We start from the raw sequence: 20,854 nt of genomic DNA, 5'->3' as shown, positions 1-20,854 counted from the left end.
AACGGAATCGGTTGGAAGCTCTCCAAGACGTCAGCCTTCTGATCAAAATCTCACCTTGGTGTTTCTGTCCTGGCACTGGCTTCTCCCTCACTAGGCACCCTGAAACAAACCCAATAAAGACTTTTTATACTCGTGAGCTGATAACAGCACCACCCTTTCGCCCCCATTCACCTTCTACCAAAACCAGTCCAATCGTCACCGAGCACAGACGGGGAGGTCAGGCATCATGCCAGGAAAGAATCCACACTCCTGGGTGTGAGGGCTCAGCACACAATCAGGTGACCTTCTGACTTTTAGAGCTCACGTGTGTCATCATCCCAGTGTACCATACCTTTCCTTAATCCCCACTGGTGTGTTAAGAGTGGTTCTAGAACCTACATTTCTGCTCCTGTAATTTGGCTTCTCTTAAGCTCAGCGTAAAGATGGAGGAGAGTAAGGAGAGGACAGCTCTCAGCTACAGAAACAGACATCCGGTGGCTTAGAGGCAAAGCTGGTGAGCCAAGAATGTTAGTCATAAAGGCGGTCAAGACAAGGGGAAGGAGAGACACGGCATAACAGAGGTGTGGTGTGGTGATGGGCAAGTACATAAAGGAGTTATAAACAAACAGGGCAAAGAGAAGTTTCTTTTCTTATGTATATTATTTTGGACGGGAGCGAGGAACATGAGCAGCAAGCGTTAAGTTCTCCTACCTCCGGGTTGACCTGAAAGACAGAGTTCTATAGGCGGGAGGAAAAGAAGAGAAAGCTGTAAGCCTCAAGCAGGAGGGGCGGCTTGAAGGTGACAGTAGGAGCTGACTGCATGAAGAGAGTCTGTCCTTTCTTTGCTGTGCTGACAGAAAGTCAGCAGGAAGTGACCCAGTGTGGATAGTCATTCCTGAGATTTTGAGCCAAAACTATCTAAAGTAAAACTCTATCAGCTACAAACAAAGAATCTGTTTTGTTTTCACGGACCTGCGGACAAACTTCGAGGTGATCTTGCTGATGATTCCCGTGGAGGTGCCCCTGCGTTGCTGCGCGAGAGCCCCCGTATCGTGGGACAACGTGGGCGAGGCCGGGGGGCCGTTGTACGTAGCACTGCGGCGGTCTCTGAGCTGAGCTCCGTGAAAGGTGCTGCGACTGGTGGTGCCCCGGGGGAACCGGTTCTTCTCAGGGGTGCTAATACTGTGTACAGAGGGAGAGGTGGAGGGATCGCGCGGCGAGGAGCTGCAATGTAGCCAGATATCAAAGAAGACAATCAGAACAGGAACTTATAAATCCTGATGCAGATGTTGACCGGTCACCCACCTGGATTTAAGCTCCGTGTTGTCATCAATGGGGGGCAGCATGCTCTTTGAAGGATGCCCCGACGAGGACATGGACTTGGTGTGGCGAGGTCGTGTAGAACTCAGTGCGGTGGACGGTGTGCTTCCTGACACCTCCGTTAAACTGAGGAACAAACACAGACGATCACCACCAAAGGTTTATTTGTCCTTTGTAGACTTAAAACTGAATCCAGAGAAAGTCAGGAAAAACAAACAATCAAAAGCTCCATTTATATTTGTAGATAAATGCATCTTTACCTGCTGTCTTTGCCATTGGGAATAGCTGAGTAACGATCTGTGGAGGATCGTTCACACACATACGTATTTCTGCGAGTCATCGAACCGTTGGTCTGCTTTTGGAGACAAAAACACCCAAACCAGAAAGTTTCAGTGTAAAGAAAAAACAAGCAAATAAAATGACTAAATAACTGACAAATATTAACATATTTTGGGATTCTTTTCAATAGAAGTGGGATCGAGTCATTGTTTTGTCTCAAGTCTTTAACCTCAAGTCTCAAGACTGAAACTTGGACTTTCAAGTCCATTTCAGTCTCTTGTTGCAGTATTATGTTAAATGTAAATAAGATAACGTGCTCTTTTTTGTATTCAAATCAAATTGTGATGAAACGTGCATTTTAAAATTGCACCTCTATATTGCACAGGTCAAATAAACTTGGCTGCAAAAATAGTCTTCCTTTAAACTATAATTTTCCATTATTTTAAATCTGGTTAATTTGAGTTGTTGTGCTGCAGCTCACACACAAATAAAAACTGCCTTTGTTAATACAGAATGAGTGAAATTAATTAAGGGGGTCCCACTTTATAAAAAATGTGTATTAAACTTTAGATTTTTGGTAAAATATAATGTTTTTTCAGGTAAACAGGTTTAAGTCCAAATTAAGTCCCAAGTCATTGGTGTAAAAATCCCAGTCAAGTCACAAGTCTCTGAAAATTTTTTCAAGTCTGACTCGAGTTCAAGTCATGTGACTCAGATCCCCACCCCTGCTTTCAATATGGATCTGCTTGTACCGATGACATCATCGGATGCTACGACACTTAAAAGTTTAACTGAAGCTAAATTAACAATTCTCTTCAAACTGGAAGTTATACTTCAAAATACTCTGGCCAACTCTTTTTTAAATCAACGTGACAAATATGTAAAAAAAAAGAGACTATTTGATTTTATAGCCCCCTCTCCATTCTCAAGTCTCGCTCTGTTCGGCTCTGGTCTGTTTGATTCTGCTCAGGTGAAGGTGTGTGTCTCCATGGCTGCATGCTGTTGTGGTTTAAAAAAATGTTAATTTTAGGCCTCGCCGTCCAGCTCAAGCAGTATGCGCTCTTCTCCTGCAGCCTGCACTGCTCTCCAGAAAAAGTTTGCACGAGGAGTTTGAAAGTTCTGATTTTGGCTCAGCCAATCCACAGGCAGAAGTCTGCTGACGTCAAAATCTTAAGTGTGCAATACCTGGTTGCACCCGCTTGGAACCACTGCCGAGGTGGTTCTGAAAGCGTAAAAGGAGACACACTTGGCCAAGGCTGAATCGAGGAGAACCGCATACAGGCACGCTCATGGAGAAGGGGCTTGTGTGTCCACGTCCTTACCCCCACAGCACTCGTGGCTTTCTTCCTCTCCTGCACCCCCAGCGGTGAAGCAGGAACGTCTCCTTTTGAAGTGCTGAGCTCCAGCCGACGAGCTCCGTCCCACTCCTCCCTGTGGTCACTTTCCACACTCAAGGCCTGACCACGCTTCGAATATGATACTGCTGGTGGCACAGATGGACCCACTGAGGAGGAGACACAAATATAAAAGGTCAGATTTTACATTTGTAACTGTTCAGAAAGGCCATTCCGTGTCTAATATTTAGGAAACAAAGCAGACAAGGACAAAAGTCTTGGTTCCAGTAGCGTTAAGCCAAGCCACTCAAAGCCAAAATTTACACAGGATCAAGTCTGTCAGGCATCATACACAACAATGACACTTTGCTTCATATCATGTGCATCTACAGAAGCCAAGGTGAGCATGTTCGAAGCAGAGCTGTTCTCCCTCCTCATGCTTTGAGGTGCTGTTCCAAAGGGAGCCACAAGATGGCGCCACAAACAATGGCTCCACATGACATAGGAGGAAGCTGCCACACAGCCAGGCAGTATGCAGGCCAAGTCACTGATGAGTGCATTTATTAAAATAAGCTAGCTTGAATTTGACGTTTGATTTTCTTTTCTTTTTTTTGTGTGTGTTCTTATGTCAACATTAAAATATGTTATGAACTGAATTTTCTTTATTTTCCTTAGAGGTACACATCATGTTTGAAGCGGTTATTGATCCTGAAGTTTTCAGTGACTGAAGGTAACTTCCCCCTACACAACACGCAGTCCGCAGCACTCTCAGAGCTGGGAAATACAAGATTACTTTACTTGGCTTCTCTACGACACCACCACCCTCATCATCCCCACCATGATCACTGTAGCGACGCTGCTTCTGATTGGCCGAGATGCTGCGCGTGACCTTGGGGTGGGCGGGAGAAATGCTGGAGCTGTTGTTGATGTCGCTGGTCGGTCTCTGTCTCTGGCCCAGGACGCTGTTAGTCAGAGGCTCGCTGCCCTCAAACTGCAGCACAAATAACAGGGTGTGGTCAGATGACACGAAGCGGCGGTGACGTCGAGGAGTTGAAGTAAACTCACCTCCGGAGCTTTTCGGCCTAGCAGCAGGTAGGTGGCCATGACCTCATCGTACTTTTGGTTTTGTAGAGACTCAGTGATCTCGTCTTTAGGGAAACCCATCGTCACCATGAGCTCTGATAAAGAACGAAACATGTTTGAATCAAGAATGTGATTTTTAACAGCAGAAACCATTGTGTGAATGCTAAGACTTCAGAAAGATTGATTTAAGACATTTTAGGGCTAATTAAGGCCTTTTTTTTTGGATTGATGAATTCAATGACTTTTAAGACTTTTTAAGGATCTGGAGGAACCCTGTTATAAAAAGAGATTTCCTCAATCCTTCAAAAACACCTTTTTCCTCAAATTCGGCTTTTGCATAGTTGTTCCATTTTTGATCTTATGCAACTTAAAAGGTATTTATTATCATTTTGCTCCTTTTAGCTAGCCTTTTGCTACTTTTTGGGAAGCTCACCTTTTGCTACATTTAGCTTTTATCTAGCCTTTTCTTATGCTCATCTATTACTAGCATTCTGCTACTTTGATTTTAGCTAGCCTTTTGCTACATTTAGCTTTTATCTAGCCTTGTCTTATGTTCATCTATTAAGCATTTCGATACTTTTGACTTTAAGCTAGTATTATCCTACCTTTTGCTATTACTAACTTATCCCTACATAAAGCTTTCATTTTCCGCTTTTACCTTGCTTTTTCTTATGATTATCTATTACTAGCATCTTGCTACTTTTGGCTTTAAGATAGCGCTTTTGCTGCTTTTGCTACTTTTAGCTAACATTTTCCTCCTTTTTGCTATTATAGTTTTTACCTAGCCTTTTCTTATGTTTATCTATTACTAGCAGTTTGCTATTTTTGGTTTCAAGCTAGTGTTTTCCTACCTTTTGCCATTACTGACTTATTCCTACATGAAGCTTTTAGCTAGCATTTTCTCACTTTTTGCTTTAAAACTAGTGTTTTTGCTACTTTTAGCTAGCGTTTTCCTACTTTTTGCTATTACTAGCCTTTTTTTGTACTTTAGGCTTTTAGTTATTGTTTGCTTCTTTTAGCTTTTACAACTACTAAGTAGATTTCAGCCAAGCCCTTCGTCACTCATTCACACCATGATTTGCAGAAAATGTCGTTTCTCTCATTCAATATTATTTTCTTCACACTAATGAACACACTGAGACCCACCTATTCTGGATGAATCATTAAAGTCAGGCTCAGGCTCAGCATAAGGTTTGAGCTCCTCGTCGTCGTGACCCACATTCATCCAGTGGTCCTTCATGATTTGCTAACAACAAAAAGCAGAAAGTTAAAATCTATAAATTCAATTGTGATTTTACTTGCTGCCCTTTTTTTTTGTTTCACAGATAAATAACGTATCCTGTTCTAAATACCTCCAAACTGCCCCGTTTGACGGGGTTGAGAACGAGAAGCTTCTTCAGCAGGTTTTCACAGTCTGTGGACATGTAGAAAGGAATACGGTATTTTCCTCGCAGCACTCGCTCCCTAAGCTCCTGCACAGCAGCCAAACAAAATTTGAGATGAGAAAATAGCATCAAAAATCATATAAAAAWGATGAATTGTTCACATTGGTTCCCATTTAGGTCTCAGTCGAATTGAGGGAGAGTTCACCGACCCAAGTAACCCCTTTGACATGTCATGTGGTCAAACAATCAATTTCTGATTTAAAAACATTGACTGATGCAACAACAGTCAGATCACTCACCCTGCTATAAACACACAGTTAAATCTTAAAAACAGTTTTCCATTATTAGAGCAGAAGTGAGCTAAAACCCAGAACTTACCTTTAGATTCTGTCCATCGAAGGGCAGTGATCCGCTGACCAGTGTGTAGAGGATAACTCCAAGACTCCAGACGTCCACTTCAGGACCATCGTACTTCTTTCCTTGAAAAAGCTCAGGAGCAGCGTATGGCGGGGAGCCACAGAAAGTGTCCAGCTTACTRCCCACAGTGAACTCATTGCTGAAGCCAAAGTCTGCAATCTTAATGTTCATATCCGCATCTAGCAATAAGTTCTCAGCCTGGGGGAAGACGCAGCAGAGCAACATATGCAAGGTTTTTAAAGACGGCCGAGAAAAAGTATCAGTTGTGAGAAATCAGATCAGAGAAGATTTAAACTCTCACCTTTAAATCTCTGTGTACTATCCTCCGYTGATGACAATACTGCACTGCAGACACAATCTGAAATACAACCACACATCGCTGATGACTACAGGCACATTCGATACCTACAGAAAAATCCCCTTTTTTGCAGCAGAAGTTCTCAACAGTGAAACAAAATGCCAAGAAGATGCCAGAACAGGTTTTTGAGTTATGGATTCAGGGCCTATGAGTCACATTTTCCTGTGACGCAGTCAGAAGCTGCTATGACAGTGAAAAATCACTGACAAATGCTAGAATGGCAACAACAGGGATGAAACAGAAAATGTACTGTTCCGAGACAAAGCCACCCACTTTCATGCACTCATRCACACGAGTACACTAACTTGGCTGGACGTAGAGCTTTGAGCTGTTCAACAAAGAGATTTATTACCTAAAACAAATCGTTTTTAAAGATCTAATATTACAGCGAAGAAGAATTGTTTTCAGAGTAAACTTTGGTTTGACAGATGCTACGACGACAACTACTCATAATTTACTTTAGATGTGTGTGTGCATTTGCTGTATATACATGTGCATATACTTGGCCACTAGGCGTCAGAGCAGCATTTAAAATATCACAAACCCTTTGCCCTCCACCCTCCCTCTGTAGTCGGTGACAAAACTAGATCTTGGTGAAYGCGGTCTCCTWTCWGAAACCAGACGATRTGAGGACTGAGGTGCTGCAACCCTGATGACTCACCTGTCTGAACTTGGCCCTGGCCTCCTTTTCTTTCATTCGGCCATGAGCCACTAGATAGTCGAATACCTCTCCTGTGAAAAAAAAAGAGCACAATTTAGAGTTTTATATGACAGATTTGAATAGGGATTATTCATTTTACATTTGAGGCCGTTTAAACTTGCAGGAACAGAAAACATGCACACTGAACCAGTAAACCGATAATAATGATCAGGGTGGGTACTTACCGCCGCTTGCATACTCCATCACTAAATAAAGTGTCTTTTCTGTTTGAATTACCTCAAACAGTTTAACTGCAAGAGAAATTACGAATGAGAAAAAATTTATAAAACATATATCAAGTGAAGACTTGGACATCAAGCAACATGTTATGTCATTGAAAATGCAATCTAGAAAATTTCTGCATCACTACACAAAAACAGAGTTGCAATTGTTAATTAATTCTGTAGAATTCATCAGTGAGGTGCAGTGATTTAGTTTGTTATACGTTGTTGTTAATGAGGTTTCAACTTACCTATATTAGGATGATTCAGAATCTTCATTATTCTAACTTCCCTCAAAAGCTGTGGAGACAGAGAACATTTAATTCACTCAAAACCATAAAGAAAGGACATAACAAGCAATGACTGCTARCTCCTGCTTTGAATGAACTGCTTGAAAACCTTGATGAAAATGTTATTATGCACTTGATTTTGATAATAAATGAAGTGAACTCAAAGTTCTACGTGTGTAAATCTGAACATGAATTCAACATAATGAAAGCCTGAGGATCATGAGAGTATTAAACAGCATTTATGTCAGATGCAGCGACAATGCTGGACTGAACCCTGCTTCGTACAGATATGGTCCAGATTTATAACCCCGAGCTGCAGGGAGGCAAGAAGCCGCATTATTGACCAYGCCGACAGCATCACTCACTGCAGAGCTGCAGACGGTCCGCAGTCCTGGAGTTTCAGCTTCTTATAAAAACTTCTGGTTCAAGTTTTTACATGCTGTCTGAGGAGAACCCCTCTTGTAGTCAAAACATCTTCCAGTCCATTTCCTCAGATCARCATGTGTAACAGCTGAGTGCAGTCAGACAAGAAAATTTCCAGAGCGGCACTCCTAAACTGCGTCTCCTCGGTCGTAGCGGGTCTGTCTGTGTCAGCCGAGCTCGTGCGGCCACATAGAGGTGCTGTTGAATCATTTACGTTCTGCTGATTTCCCAGTCAAGGCCACGTTTGAGTGTCATATTTCACCACTGACTTAACGGGGATTTTGCACCTTCAGTACAGCCACCAGAGACGGGATGCAGATTTTACTCCTTGCTGACTTTGTGTAAAAAAAAGAAGAAGAAGAAGTTCTGATTCAGTGATGCTTTTAGCTGATATTTTTTCTGTAACTAACCATGTTTGAAACTATAGACAAATGTGTGCATACCATCCAACTTTCTTTTGTCCTTCAGAGTTTTACGTAAGCCCCTGGATAGTGTGTGTTTTGTAGGTCATCAAACAGCTTTTATTCCAGTGTGAGCAGGCCCAACTCTCAGCTACAGTCTGGTTCATACAGGTACTCTGTCTCAGTAATCTTTCCTCTGATCTCTGTCTCTRCTTGCTTACTCAGATTCCCTTTTTAATTAATCTTTTACCTTACTAAAACAAGCAACTTATCACAAAGAATTGCGTAGAGTTTAGAAGTTTTTATATTGATTACAATATTAAGTTTGCAGTTTTGTAATCCTGAGGCTGCAGATTCAAGTCCAAGTTGTGTCAAGAGGGGCATCTGGCACAAAGYAACYGCAAAATCTTTTGTACAAAGTTCACTTGCTGTGGCGACCCCTGAAGAAAGGAGCAGCTGAAAGAAACTTTCTTTATAACAAGTAGAATTTGTACTGTATCAGTAAAAATATTTATCTGAGTATAGTACTATCCCCCAACTTTATGGATGATTTTTTGGATTTAATTTTACGTATTATACTTGAATACATAAGGTAGTTCTGTTTTAAACATTTTGAATAAAGTGATCTTTTAATAAGAAACTACATTACAATGTTTAGTTAACAGATAAATAGTTGCCAATTACCTTTTCTAACTGACATCAATATTTTTAATTCACCTTTTGTTTTGTTTTTAACACAACTAACCTCTCTCAAAGTGTTGAGCTTAATTTTTTATCTGGCTTCAAGAAGSCATCTTGTGCTTTTTAGGTAATTTTATGTTTCCCATTGTCCACAGCTTTGTAYGCAAATAATGGTCTGCATATAAAAAAAGCAAAGTATCACTGAACTCAGCAATAATCCTCAACAATTACTCTTGAACTGCTTGAAATACCTCATTTGTAAAAGTGAATTTTTGACATCACCGTGAAACACATTTGCATGACGTCARCCCTGAGGCTATTCAGCAGAAACTCAAACAAAAGCCCCTTTTTTCCCACATTGATTCTCTCATGAAGCAGACACTGYTCCACTTTGAATATTCACACATATGAAATAGAGGTTGCTCGGTGCGTTTATACACAAACAAGCCCAGCACTGCAGAAATGAGYACTCTTCTTGATTAACAAAGCATCTTTTTGGGCTGTGAATGTTAGCAACTAGCATGGCAGCAAAATAATGTGCACAGCCTAGAATGCAGTTCTGCAAGCCGTGCACAGAAAACATGGCTGCTCAAAACATGACCACGTGAGAGAGAGAGAGCAGTTTGATGCATACAATCTTTTATAAACACCAAATTAGCTTTGTGGCTACCATTGTTTCTGGCTCCAAAATATACTAGCAAAATTATCCATCATCTATGTTAAAAAAAGATGTAAAATATCATCATATAAATCTTAAACACAGAAATGTGCAGCTTTATTTGCACTTTAAACATAAATTAGATCAATGRCAATGCTGTGGTGGTCTGTTGTCAACAAATGTTTTTTAAATGTGTTAAATTGTAAAGGTCAAGAGCCTTGAGTAAAACAACTGAGTCACAACCTAGAAATGGTGATCATAACAGGACAACAGTAATGGAGGTTTTGGTTATGCAGCTCAGATAAAAACACAGATCTGCCATAAAATATGTAAACATGTCATATTTAAAAAAAATAGCTGGAGTAAAAGATCTAAATTCTSTCTAGTAGTTTTACTGTAATTACAACATAAAATGTTCTTCATGTATAGATGACGTTTAGCATAGCAGGTATGTTTTTGTAAAGATTTACAAAAATAAACTTCACATTTAAACTTGGTATTCGTGAAGTGCCTATTTTCTTATTTAACCTTTGAAAGAAGTGTGTGTCAAGAGGACATAGGTTTTGTTACTGGACCTTTTTTTTGCCTACATAAATCTTTTAGCTCCTGAATGGCTCAGAATAACAAGAGTCTCCTGTGTGGTAAACCCTGCTTCATATTCATCAGCTGCTGCACAGGCCTCAGAGGTTCCCCCATGGTAACAGAGTCAATTAGAGTGGAAACACACTGACACAATAACCAGAAGATGTCCTGCAGTGCAAGACAAACACGTAAGTCACAGCATCAAATTTGCATCTATTTTTGCACCTTCTGTGATACGCCATGCATCAAACAAAACAGACTTTATTTTTTAACTTTTACAGATGATGGACTTGAATCAGTTAGTGGTGTAAGAAAATATCAATACACTGAAATATCGCGATATTTCATTTCCCGATACTGTATCGATATTCTAAAGCCCTGTATCGATTTTTTATTAAGGTTTAAAATGTCAACCTTCTTGCCAACCATTCATTTTTATGTTGTAGTTCAGCCTCTGACCACTAGTTGGCAGCAGTGWGCCAGCCATTTGGCTCCTCTACCTCTTGAGCGCTAGAGAGTAAGGGTAGCATTAGCATTGTAAGTAAACATTAGCTTTTCTTTTTTTTTCAGTAAGAGGTTTTTATTTAATAGAATTTTTGGACAAAAAAAATCACAATATATCGCAATATATTGCCTTGCTTACAGTATCGCAATATATTGGGATATATCGTATCGTGACCCCTCTGTTATGATATGTATCGTTTCGCCAAATTCTTGCCAATACACAGCCCTAGAATCAGTGTTCTATCTTGACCTCTTATCGCCTCTTTGTCTCGCTCACTTTGTCTTGTTTACGTCACCACACGGGAAGCACGTGTGCAGCCACTTGGAAACAAAAACTAGAACAAATCTGAGCCAGGCAGTGGAAAACGACAACAAACACAGAGCCTGTCAATACACACTCAATAGGGATGTAGCCACCATGGAGGCCGACAGGAGATAATGAGTTTGAGATCTTTGATCCAGTCTGTTATGAGTATCAATAATATCTGCAGACACAAAGGCAGCCACAGCATGGCATAAATCAGTTTTAAAGATGTGCTGTGAACATGTTGAGTCAGTTGTATCTCAAGCAAACCTCCGTTGAGGCAAAAAATAAAAAACCCATTCAGACAAGACGGAATTAGGGATCTTTTCTGCTGATAAACGGAGACATTTACTGAAGAAAATGATAACAAGACTAGTGCAAAAACAAACCATGCATCACACACGAGGACCCACGGTTTCTAATGTGGCTGAATCCCGATAGTCTGTGCCAATGACCTACTTCTAGTCTCCCAGAGGCATCCAGCCACCCAAACTAGCCTTAATTACAGCACGGTCCACATGCAGAAGGAGCAGAACAGAGGATATCTGACAAGGGACACTTACAGGAACTGGCTGCACTATTTCAGTCACATCAACACAGCTGCTCATTCAACATGGAGATTATTGATAGGATTAGTAGCCTACAAGATCCTTATTGGGTGCATGTTTTATTGAGTAAAAACGGTGCTTTAAATCCCCATATGCAGCAAAAAATAAAAATARAAAAACGTGTCCATCTCTTTCTGTAAGCAGGAAAAAGTCCATACATCAGACAACATCAGACATAAGTCCCTGCATATCTYAGCAGCTCCAACATTTGATTTGTACTTTGATTCACACCAGACAATCAGTGCTGTCTGCCTAATCATATTCCACTCATCTGAACWGGACCAAAGCTCTTCTAACCCATGGCCTCTGCAGCATTTCATTGGCTAATGCAGAGCAGCAGGCGAAGGACAGACGTAAACAATAGCCATTATGAGAGGTTGACCCATGGTGGAATTTTTGCAGCAGGCAGAAAATAAAGAATTCCTGCACTGTATTAAACAGAAAAAGTTTTTGCAACATACCACATAAATGACACTATAAGATTGGTTAGATTTAAAAAAAAAGGTGTTTCTGTTGCTCTTCAAAGACATTGTTGAAGCAAGAAGTGACTTATTTACCGATTAGGAGGCGGTGACAGTGCAGCGGGTGGTGGGATGAGTGCAGTGTTTGTTTAGTGGAAGAGGGGATTAACTGAAAGGCCTATTTTAGCACTGAAATGCCTTAAAACCATGACAACGTCAACATCCCTGACCACAGATGACATGTGATGCACTTCCTGTGGTGGATGTAAGGAGGCGCTTTGGAAGCTCAGCTGATCTCATTTCCTGTTTGACTCAAACCACCACAGAGCCAGAACAGAGCCAGCCAGCCAYAAAGGATCAGACAAGAGGTTCATTCTCAGCTCGTGTATCTTTTATTAAAATAAAAAAAATAATAATAGAGAGGAAATGTATGTTTGTGTGACAAGTTGCCAAACGGACTTTCTACAGCTCAAACTGTGAACAATCTACTGAAAATGCCTCAGTGTGTCATGAAGCTTTATCTGCGTGTGTGTATGTGCATGTAAGGTCTGCTGAATGTGCCTGCAGTGCCAGATGGTGAGCCTACAGCCACGCTCTTTTGAGACCACAGAAAGAGGGATCAGTGGCATTTTGACAGGCTAACATGAAAGAGTAACCGTTAACGGTGAGCGGAGGAGTGATGCAGCCAATTCAGACACTGCTCACCCACACAAACACAAAGAAAAAGCTGCACTTCTTTGCCAGATTTACCACGAACACAAAATGTCTCATCGTCAACCCAAAGTCAGAGCACGAAGAAGATGCAAAATGCTTGGATAAGTTATTTTTCTAGTGCATCGGTTAACCTCAACTCATCACGCAGAGGGTGTGCAAYGACAATAAACCCAGTTTTCAGCTTCAGTAGTTTGTGATGTGGACTGGAACCAGGGAAAAATTACTGAGCATATTCATATTTATCATCGTATTTATATTAAAATGTTTCTAATTCAAGTGTACATGAAAWAAAACTATTTAAGGTGATTTATGGTTGTATAAGTAGCGACAGTTTATGAGCATAAATACTTTAGCAATGCATATTTTTTTAATAAGTAAAATATTAAGCCCTAACCACTAAACAACCTTGGATTTTAATGTAAAGATTGTTGTGGGTCTTTAAGTACAAAAAAACATTCATAAACATAATTTTAGAAACAAATGATGTTACTTTATCAACAAAGAACTTTGCAACCAAGTTTCTTTTTTCAGCTAAACAAGAGCCAAAAGATGAAAGAAAAACAATTCTGGAAAAAGAAAAACATCTAAAATTTGGGATTTTTCTCCACTTTGAAACACTTGGTTTGAATTAATGAGTGATTAAGAGGTTTCTGCAGAATTTGAAGGCACGCCGAGGAGTAGGGAAACGACTAAGACATGCAGGACATGGTGTGTGAGGTATAGAAGACTGAAGAACAGCAGCTGAAGTYGCTTATTCAATAACTGTGGCTCCTGTTTGTGGATGAATACCAAAATAGTTTTTTCAGCTATAAAGATTGACGTTTTTTCTATGACGCTACAAGGTCCACAACGTCAATAATTGAAGGTGGAGGGGGTGAGGAGGACGTTGTGTACAGACTTTTAAAATTTACATCCTTTCATCAGTTTTTTTTCGATGTAAAGGTCAGAGTAAGAACAGACTGAGCAGAGCGAGCCCAAACAGCCTGAAGTCAAGTTCAGTCTACATTTTCAAGACAGAARAAGATAAAATAACTTGTAATTCTTGTCTTCTGGAGTCAGTCTCTTTTCTGCATYAATACTGCATCTGTTCAGTTTTAAGCTGGAGGCCTTTACGTGAAGAAAACTTGAAAAGAAGCAGCACTACAGGCCCTAAAAATACAGCAAAGGAGCTAAGCGATTGCCTGTGTTTCTGTGATATTTGTCTGCTGACATTATTTAGATACATAAAAAGTAAGACTGCATAATATCAGGAAAACCTGTGATGTGAGGTAACCGTGCTTATTATTGTGATGAGGACATGACTTGCAATAAATGAAGAAATATTTAAGTATGCGGAGTTGATATCTTTCAACAATGAATGCACATTTCTTAATGACTTTAAAATATCGCCCCCATAAAACATTTTCTGCTGCTCTAAATGCTGAAAAACGCCACCTTTTTATCAATTGTTTAAAAATAAATAAAAACATTAAAAAAATTAAAAAATTTAAAATAAAATTTAACAAACCTAAATCCAGCTGAAAAAGCAGCTGTCCTGCATTTTCTCCACTGTGGTTATGATTTGATGTGGTATCTCAGGTCCATTTAATTTATTAGATTGATGCTGACAAAACACATAAATGCAAACATTTGAGCCAACCATTTATTGCAGTTTATGCAGTTTTTTTGCGATACGCATATTGCACGGGCTGTTATCGCGATGATGATCAATTTGCGATATATTGTGCAGCCATACACAGAAGTCTAAAAAGCAACTTAAGCAAAAATTGCTCTTTAATGCAGCCACAGGAAAGCTTTCACAAAGGCAGCACAGGGCACGCCGAGTCAGGGAGACAATCGATTCAATCTAGGAGACGACTGCTGCATTACAAGACAAGCTTCTGCATTGCAGATGGCACATCTGTATACTATAACAGTAATCTATAGCAGGGAGCAGAGGACACAAAAATAGAAATCAACACATAGACGTAGAAACAAGTGTCTAACCCGCATGAAAATACACAAATATGAAACCACTGTAACGCATCTGCACCAAAAAGCCTTCATGCTATCACATCGATAACAGCTCACCTCCTATAAAAAGCTATAAGGCTTCTCCATATTGACCCTACTGGGTCCACTGCAGCTGACATATTAAAGGCATGTTGAATAATTGATTACAGACTTCCTGATTGGTACTCAGCCTCACATGATATATCTGCCCTGCTACGATCATCACCAGGTGGCAGGCGACACCGCCCAGAGATCGTGAAAGAGAGAGAGGGAGAGAAAAAAAAACACTCACGACCTCGACGAGGCCCAGAATGATTCAGTCAAAAATCACTTTTTTGAGCTGCGCACACACACATAAAATGTTTGTCACCGCACAATGGGCAATTTAAGAAAAAAAAAGCTCCCACAGAGAAATTTTTCTGTCAAATTAGATGAAACTGAAGAGTTCTTACAGCGTACTGATTGGCTACAAATCTGCAGTCAGATCATATTAAAATCCAAGACAATTATATGTGTATTATTCACGCAGAACAACGCCAAGAACTAAATAGTGCTGGAGACGTCCCATCCGGTTAAAAACTGGATTGCTTTATAAATCTTCAAGTACAGCCAAGATTCAAATTTCATATTAGTCTTTTACTATATCATTCTGCTTCATTAGGTTCAGACCAATGCAAAGTGGATCATTTGAAGACACTAAATGTGAAGTTTTGATCATTAAAATGCGTGAAGGAGTATTATTTTCCCGTTCATTTAGGCTTAGAGGCTGCAGTTATAAACCCAGAAGAAATCTGTTCATTTTTTACTAAACACTGAAAGATAAAAAGAAGCAAGTAGCCATGCTTTGATAACGCCACGACCATGAGAAGAATTCCTCAGATACTCACACACGTGATCTATTTTTAGACGCACAGTAGGTGATGCTGGCTCGTACTCGAGTAGCAAATGTTTTCCATCTACATAGTCAAATCCAACATAAGGATTATATAATATAAATCTATGTGAGTGCATTTAGGCTGAAAATAAAACCCTCAGTATTCTGTTCAAACTCTATTCTAATGCTACTAGACAAGGGCAAGTGACAACCCGGCTGGAATGTGTAATTTTACTTCTTCTTTACCACAAAAACAACACAGTTATGAGGAAAGAAGGAAAAGAGAGGGTATAAACAAGGCTTGTGGTCTATCCTGACTATATCTGATTACATTATGTTAAACAGCACATCCTGAGTTCAAAGAGGGGCAAAACAGAGCAGCAGGAACCCAAGAATGACTAATGGGAAAGACGTGAGGACTGTAACCAAGTGTTACCAGGTGGTGATAAACACCAACTCACCTTCTGTAGACTGGTCGGATTCAGCTGGGTTTTGTCTATAATCTTCACCGCTACCTAGAGAGAGAAAAGACAATAAGACATTAAAAAAGGGAAAAAAGAAAAGGAGAGAAAAATAGTCAAGTTGGCAACACTGAGTCTAAATTTATATTTGTGTTTCAGCTGTAAACATTTTTGTGTCATAATATTTTTATTCTATTTCTTTGTTTCTTTTGCATTTTGTACTTGGGTTTATTGTAAATAAGAGGCAGACAGAGTGGCGTAGATAAAATGTACATGTACAGCAGTCAGGTCAGTGCATCTGACTGTGCAGGTCAGAGATCGAGTGCTGGCAGCAGGCTGATCAGTTCGTTTCAATAATCACCCCAAAGTGCACGCAGAACAGACACGCTCTCCTCACTTTCCAAACACTCAGCAGCTTTTACAAAACCACAAGCCGAGCTAAACTGCAGCGTCACCAGTAAGACCACACATTAACGCTGATAAGTGATTGACAAAGGACTTCTATAGTCTGATGCAATTACATATAAAAGGCATGGGAAGTACATACAACTTATCTTTGCACAATACAGCAATTACTGCGTGTTATCTTTGGATACAATCTTAACAACAGGTGAATAGCTATGAATGCTAATGTTTTAGCGGTTTAACCGCAGGTAATTAAAAGACTACTTTAGCCACAATTCAGCAAACACACAGGCTGGTTATTAGTTGGAGGGTTAAAACCACTGCAAAGCTTTACGGACTCTATAGGCCCCCAGAGGCTCCTCATCCAGCTGAGAAACTGAAATTTGTTTTATGTCTGTTTATGTTTTTTCTTAATTAAATTCTGTTTTTATTGCATTTTGTGCTGATAACACTGAAAAATGTAATCTCTAGAAAGAGATCTTTGCGAATAAGCAGTCATTTTCTATAAGGAAACGTTAAAATAATGTGAAGTAATATGAACAGTATCAGTTTTTTGTACAGGCTTTGGTGACACGAAGAACAAAGAAACGGTCAAAATAAAATCTCTAAACCAGTCGCTAACGTCTGACAATGATCTAGACTTTATCAGGAACAATCAGAGCAGAAAGACAAACCTCTTGGTTCAGATTCATTATCTGAGGTACACAGAAGCCCCTGAATGATCACTGCTCCCGAACGTCACCAGACGTCAGCTGACGGACAAGTGGACAAGAAGAAGAAGCGGTCCTGCTTCGGATAGGATTTATAATCCAGTTCTTTTTTTAATGCACAAACATGAGATCATTTAAAAAGCAAACATTAGTGAAAGTATAACCTGTGCAGGATTTCGAGGAATGAAAAAATGCTTTTATTTTAAGAATGAGGCAAGCAAAAACACTTTTTGTCTGAATTTTTTTTTCAAAAACACAAATTAGATATCACTCAGCTTAATAAAAAGTATTGTGTTTTTACATCACTTATAATGTAGTAACGCTTGTAAACAAATCCTTCAGGAATCACTTTCTTAATCATCTAATTACAAAACAAGAAATTATCAAAGAGGTTTTTTTTTCCCTCAAGAAAACATTATAGCTTTATCAACATCCTATAGTGATTTATGCCTTTTTTATATCAATGTGGTAGGTTGATGATAAAACTAACAAATGATCACAAAAATGTCTTCCATTACTAACAGGTTTAATTGTGGCACAGCTTAGCTTTCTTGCTCCGCTTTTAAAAAGGAGAAACTGTCTTTGGAGATTAATGATTCCACAGCAGCCATAATTATAATTTATTATGACAGCACGACTTTGACTCAGGCCTTCTGAGAGCCTAATAAGCATGCTTCAGTGTCTGCAGACTCCGGCTCTTATTCCAAGCATCCCATTGAGGAGGGGGAAAACCAGAGAGCAAACGCTGAGTCATGACAGAGAAAATGCAGGTTGTTTGTCTTGAACAGGGTTTCCCCAGGATCAACATTACGAGTTTATAACTTCATCTCAACCAGTCAATCACACAAAGGGATCTTAAGGTTTGTAAGCATGTTAGTGAGTGTGGGATTGCTAATAGATCCGAGGGTGAATAATTCAACAGAATGAAGATGTGCATCATTGTTAATTATTCAGAGTAACATACAGATCTACAGTATATGCATCTCACTGTAAGAATTTGCCATTAAGTGTTGGATCCTGCACTGACTGCCTGTTAGCAAAATATCTCATGAATCAATGAATGAAATTTAATGAAGCTTTCAGAAAGTAACTTTTGGGTTTAGATGGCTTAGAACCAGATGAAAAAAACCCAAATAATAGGCCATAACTCAGATCACTTTACAGATATTGATAACAATTTTGATGTGGTAGTACCGGTTGGGCAATACTGACACAAAAATGTATCACAATTAATTGTGTCATTAAGGCAATAATGGTTAATGTGAAGATTAAAAGATTACAACTGCACTTGCAACGTTGTTGCCTTGTTCTGCATTTTCTGGCTTTCTTCATACTCAAGTGTATTTCGGTGTTTTAGGTTATTAAACAAGTTCATTGGGCTCACATGCACGTTTGATAGTGAGTGCCATACACAAAAGATATGTCATCTAATGGCAGTAATTGCAAGTGGCAAATATGAATTGTTAAGAGTTTTACTGACAATTAATTGCACACAATACGATTTTGCTCAACCCTAGTAGTACCTGAGAGTCCTCCTCAACATATACTCTTGAGTGCCAACGCATGATCTCACAAGGTCTAACATAAGATTGTACAAATCATCATTTACAAGGTTTGAACAAATGGTTATTACTCTGTCAAATGATCTTAGATTAAATCTCTGACTCAGCTCTGACCAGGTGAAATACATTCCTTCAAAAAAATGTAATAAACACTTTTTATTCACTGATCAACTAATTAATCCATTAATTTATTAAGTATTTTTGGTAAACAGAAAGGCCAAAAAAATCTACTCAGTCACAAGTAGGCGTTATTTCACTGTTTAAAAAGGAAATGTGTGATTTTCTTTTCACATTCTGACCTAATTTGAACTCAGCGATTGACTGATTAGACAATAGGACAACTGTTTTGTTGCAGCTAATGGTCAGCTCTTATCTTCCTTCAGAGTCCAGTTCAGAGTTCATTGACAAAAGTCATTGGGTTTAAGAATGATGCTAAAATCAGAGTGCTTTTTTGTTTTGTTTTTATCTGATTAACTGCAACAGTATGTAGCAGTGAGAAAACACACAGAAATGTGGAACTCCAGAGTGCAGGATGTGGTGGCACCTCTGAATGGATGAATGATTTGTCACTTCCTTTTACGTTTCCTAATATAAACAATTATTTAAAGGAAATGCCAAAGATACTTTCTAATACCAGTAATTAATGTCACAGGTAGGGTTGTGCATAATCGTATCGTGTGTGATTAATCGTCAGAAAAACATTAATCAATTAATTTTTGGCACTTGACAATTAATACGATTAATGCCAACAGGTAGAATCCGCTCGCTGCTCCTCTCAGCTTCAAATATGACGAACATTAAAAAAAAGTTCTGTAACGTATTTATCCATCAACACAATTTAAAAATTGATGTATTGCCTGAAGTCTGTAATTTTGACACAGTTTGGAACAGATTTTTATGAAGAGCAAATCGTTCCYACTAAATTGGTCATGTGACTATGAAATAAGGGTGTCCATGGACTCCAGGGGATTAATCGTCAAATTAATCGTCATCGGCTAAATACCACAATTAATCGTGATTAATTTTTTGCCAATATTGCCCAACCCTAGTCACAGGGATGAGCATTCCTGATCCTTGAGGGGTGCTATCCTGCAGGTTTTACTAGTTTCTCTGCTCCTAACTCACCTGATTCAGTGACTGAATTACCGGTAAATGTTCTAGCCGTGCATGTTGTTAATCATCCATTTATTCAAATCAGGTGTGTTGAAGAAACAAGTACAACATGCAGGATAGCGGTCTTCGAGGACCAGAATTGCCCATCCCCAGTCTAGGAGAAGCCACATCTTTAAATATAATACACCAGTTGTATTGTAGTGAGTTACGTTTTAAAAACTCTTATTTTACATGGTTCAGAGCTAATAAAAGCAGTTATGAAGGTTATATTGCATTTCTGCTATCAGACAGACCTTAATTTACCTCAACAACATTTTTTCCCTACACAATGACATTATGAAATCTTTTGTGCTGCAGATTTGTCTGCACTTATTGTGCATGCTGCACCTTGTCTGGTTACCGCCTGTAAGTGCTTACTGTACAGAAACAGTTTTTATTAATAGATGAGCATTTGTGTGTATGTGAGTCTTTCCTGTGATAAACCTTTTAACACACAAGAGATTCAGCAACCAGGACAAATCTCACCTGATTTTCTTCCTCAGAACTTAAAACTTTTAAAAGCTGCTGGGAAAATCTGTGCAGGTAAGATAGCATCAGTTTTCATGTTGTTTCCACCTCTTCTATGTCTCTCTCTAAAACTCTGGGCCATGTCTTTGCATTCTGATGAGGCTGCAAAGCCTCTTAGACACAAACCCGTACCTGACCTTTTCTGTCAGCTCTGTGTACAGCATACTCAATCTGTTCGTTTAACAGTAGCATTAAAAGGACACAAAACGGATCAAAATGTTACCAGCTAGACCTGAGAGAACATTCGCGCTCTCATACCCTGACATGACGTGGTACTTTATGAAACTCGGAGGATTAAAGGATGCAAATGGCTGAGACACATAGACGCGAGAGGTGCTCTGAGGTAGAGCAGGGCTGCGGATCCTGGAAACAGGAGCTTCAATTACCAACACACCAAAGCAGGGCGTCTATCACTCTGACAGCTCAGCAGTGTACTGTGTGTGTGTGTGTGTGTGTGTGTGTGTGTGT

General features: G+C 39.5%; 1 protein-coding gene across 4 annotated transcripts in view; it reads right to left on the bottom strand.

Annotated features, from left to right (window-relative positions):
* The window catches only part of mark1 (MAP/microtubule affinity-regulating kinase 1), a 28,391-nt gene that overhangs the window by 1,683 nt on the left and 5,854 nt on the right, over positions 1 to 20,854 (bottom strand). The window contains exons 3-17 of one of the 4 annotated variants that reach the window (XM_014033267.1): positions 16,030 to 16,083; positions 7,328 to 7,376; positions 7,041 to 7,106; positions 6,817 to 6,887; positions 6,099 to 6,155; positions 5,759 to 5,995; positions 5,348 to 5,467; positions 5,142 to 5,241; positions 3,978 to 4,090; positions 3,711 to 3,903; positions 2,901 to 3,082; positions 1,560 to 1,654; positions 1,285 to 1,425; positions 952 to 1,203; positions 55 to 99 (exon numbers count right to left, since the gene is read on the bottom strand). In XM_014033267.1, coding sequence (XP_013888721.1) covers positions 55 to 99; positions 952 to 1,203; positions 1,285 to 1,425; positions 1,560 to 1,654; positions 2,901 to 3,082; positions 3,711 to 3,903; positions 3,978 to 4,090; positions 5,142 to 5,241; positions 5,348 to 5,467; positions 5,759 to 5,995; positions 6,099 to 6,155; positions 6,817 to 6,887; positions 7,041 to 7,106; positions 7,328 to 7,376; positions 16,030 to 16,083 — 1,775 coding nt within the window. The remainder of the gene's footprint in view (positions 1 to 54; positions 100 to 951; positions 1,204 to 1,284; positions 1,426 to 1,559; positions 1,655 to 2,900; positions 3,083 to 3,710; positions 3,904 to 3,977; positions 4,091 to 5,141; positions 5,242 to 5,347; positions 5,468 to 5,758; positions 5,996 to 6,098; positions 6,156 to 6,816; positions 6,888 to 7,040; positions 7,107 to 7,327; positions 7,377 to 16,029; positions 16,084 to 20,854) is intronic. The other 3 variants (XM_014033268.1, XM_014033270.1, XM_014033271.1) reach the window with 3 other exon arrangements.

The sequence above is a fragment of the Austrofundulus limnaeus genome, unplaced genomic scaffold, assembly GCF_001266775.1.
Source record: "Austrofundulus limnaeus strain Quisiro unplaced genomic scaffold, Austrofundulus_limnaeus-1.0 Scaffold1684, whole genome shotgun sequence".
NCBI lineage: Eukaryota > Metazoa > Chordata > Actinopteri > Cyprinodontiformes > Rivulidae > Austrofundulus > Austrofundulus limnaeus.
Note: the sequence above shows the minus strand (reverse complement) of the source record. Positions and strands in the feature narration are given on the sequence as shown.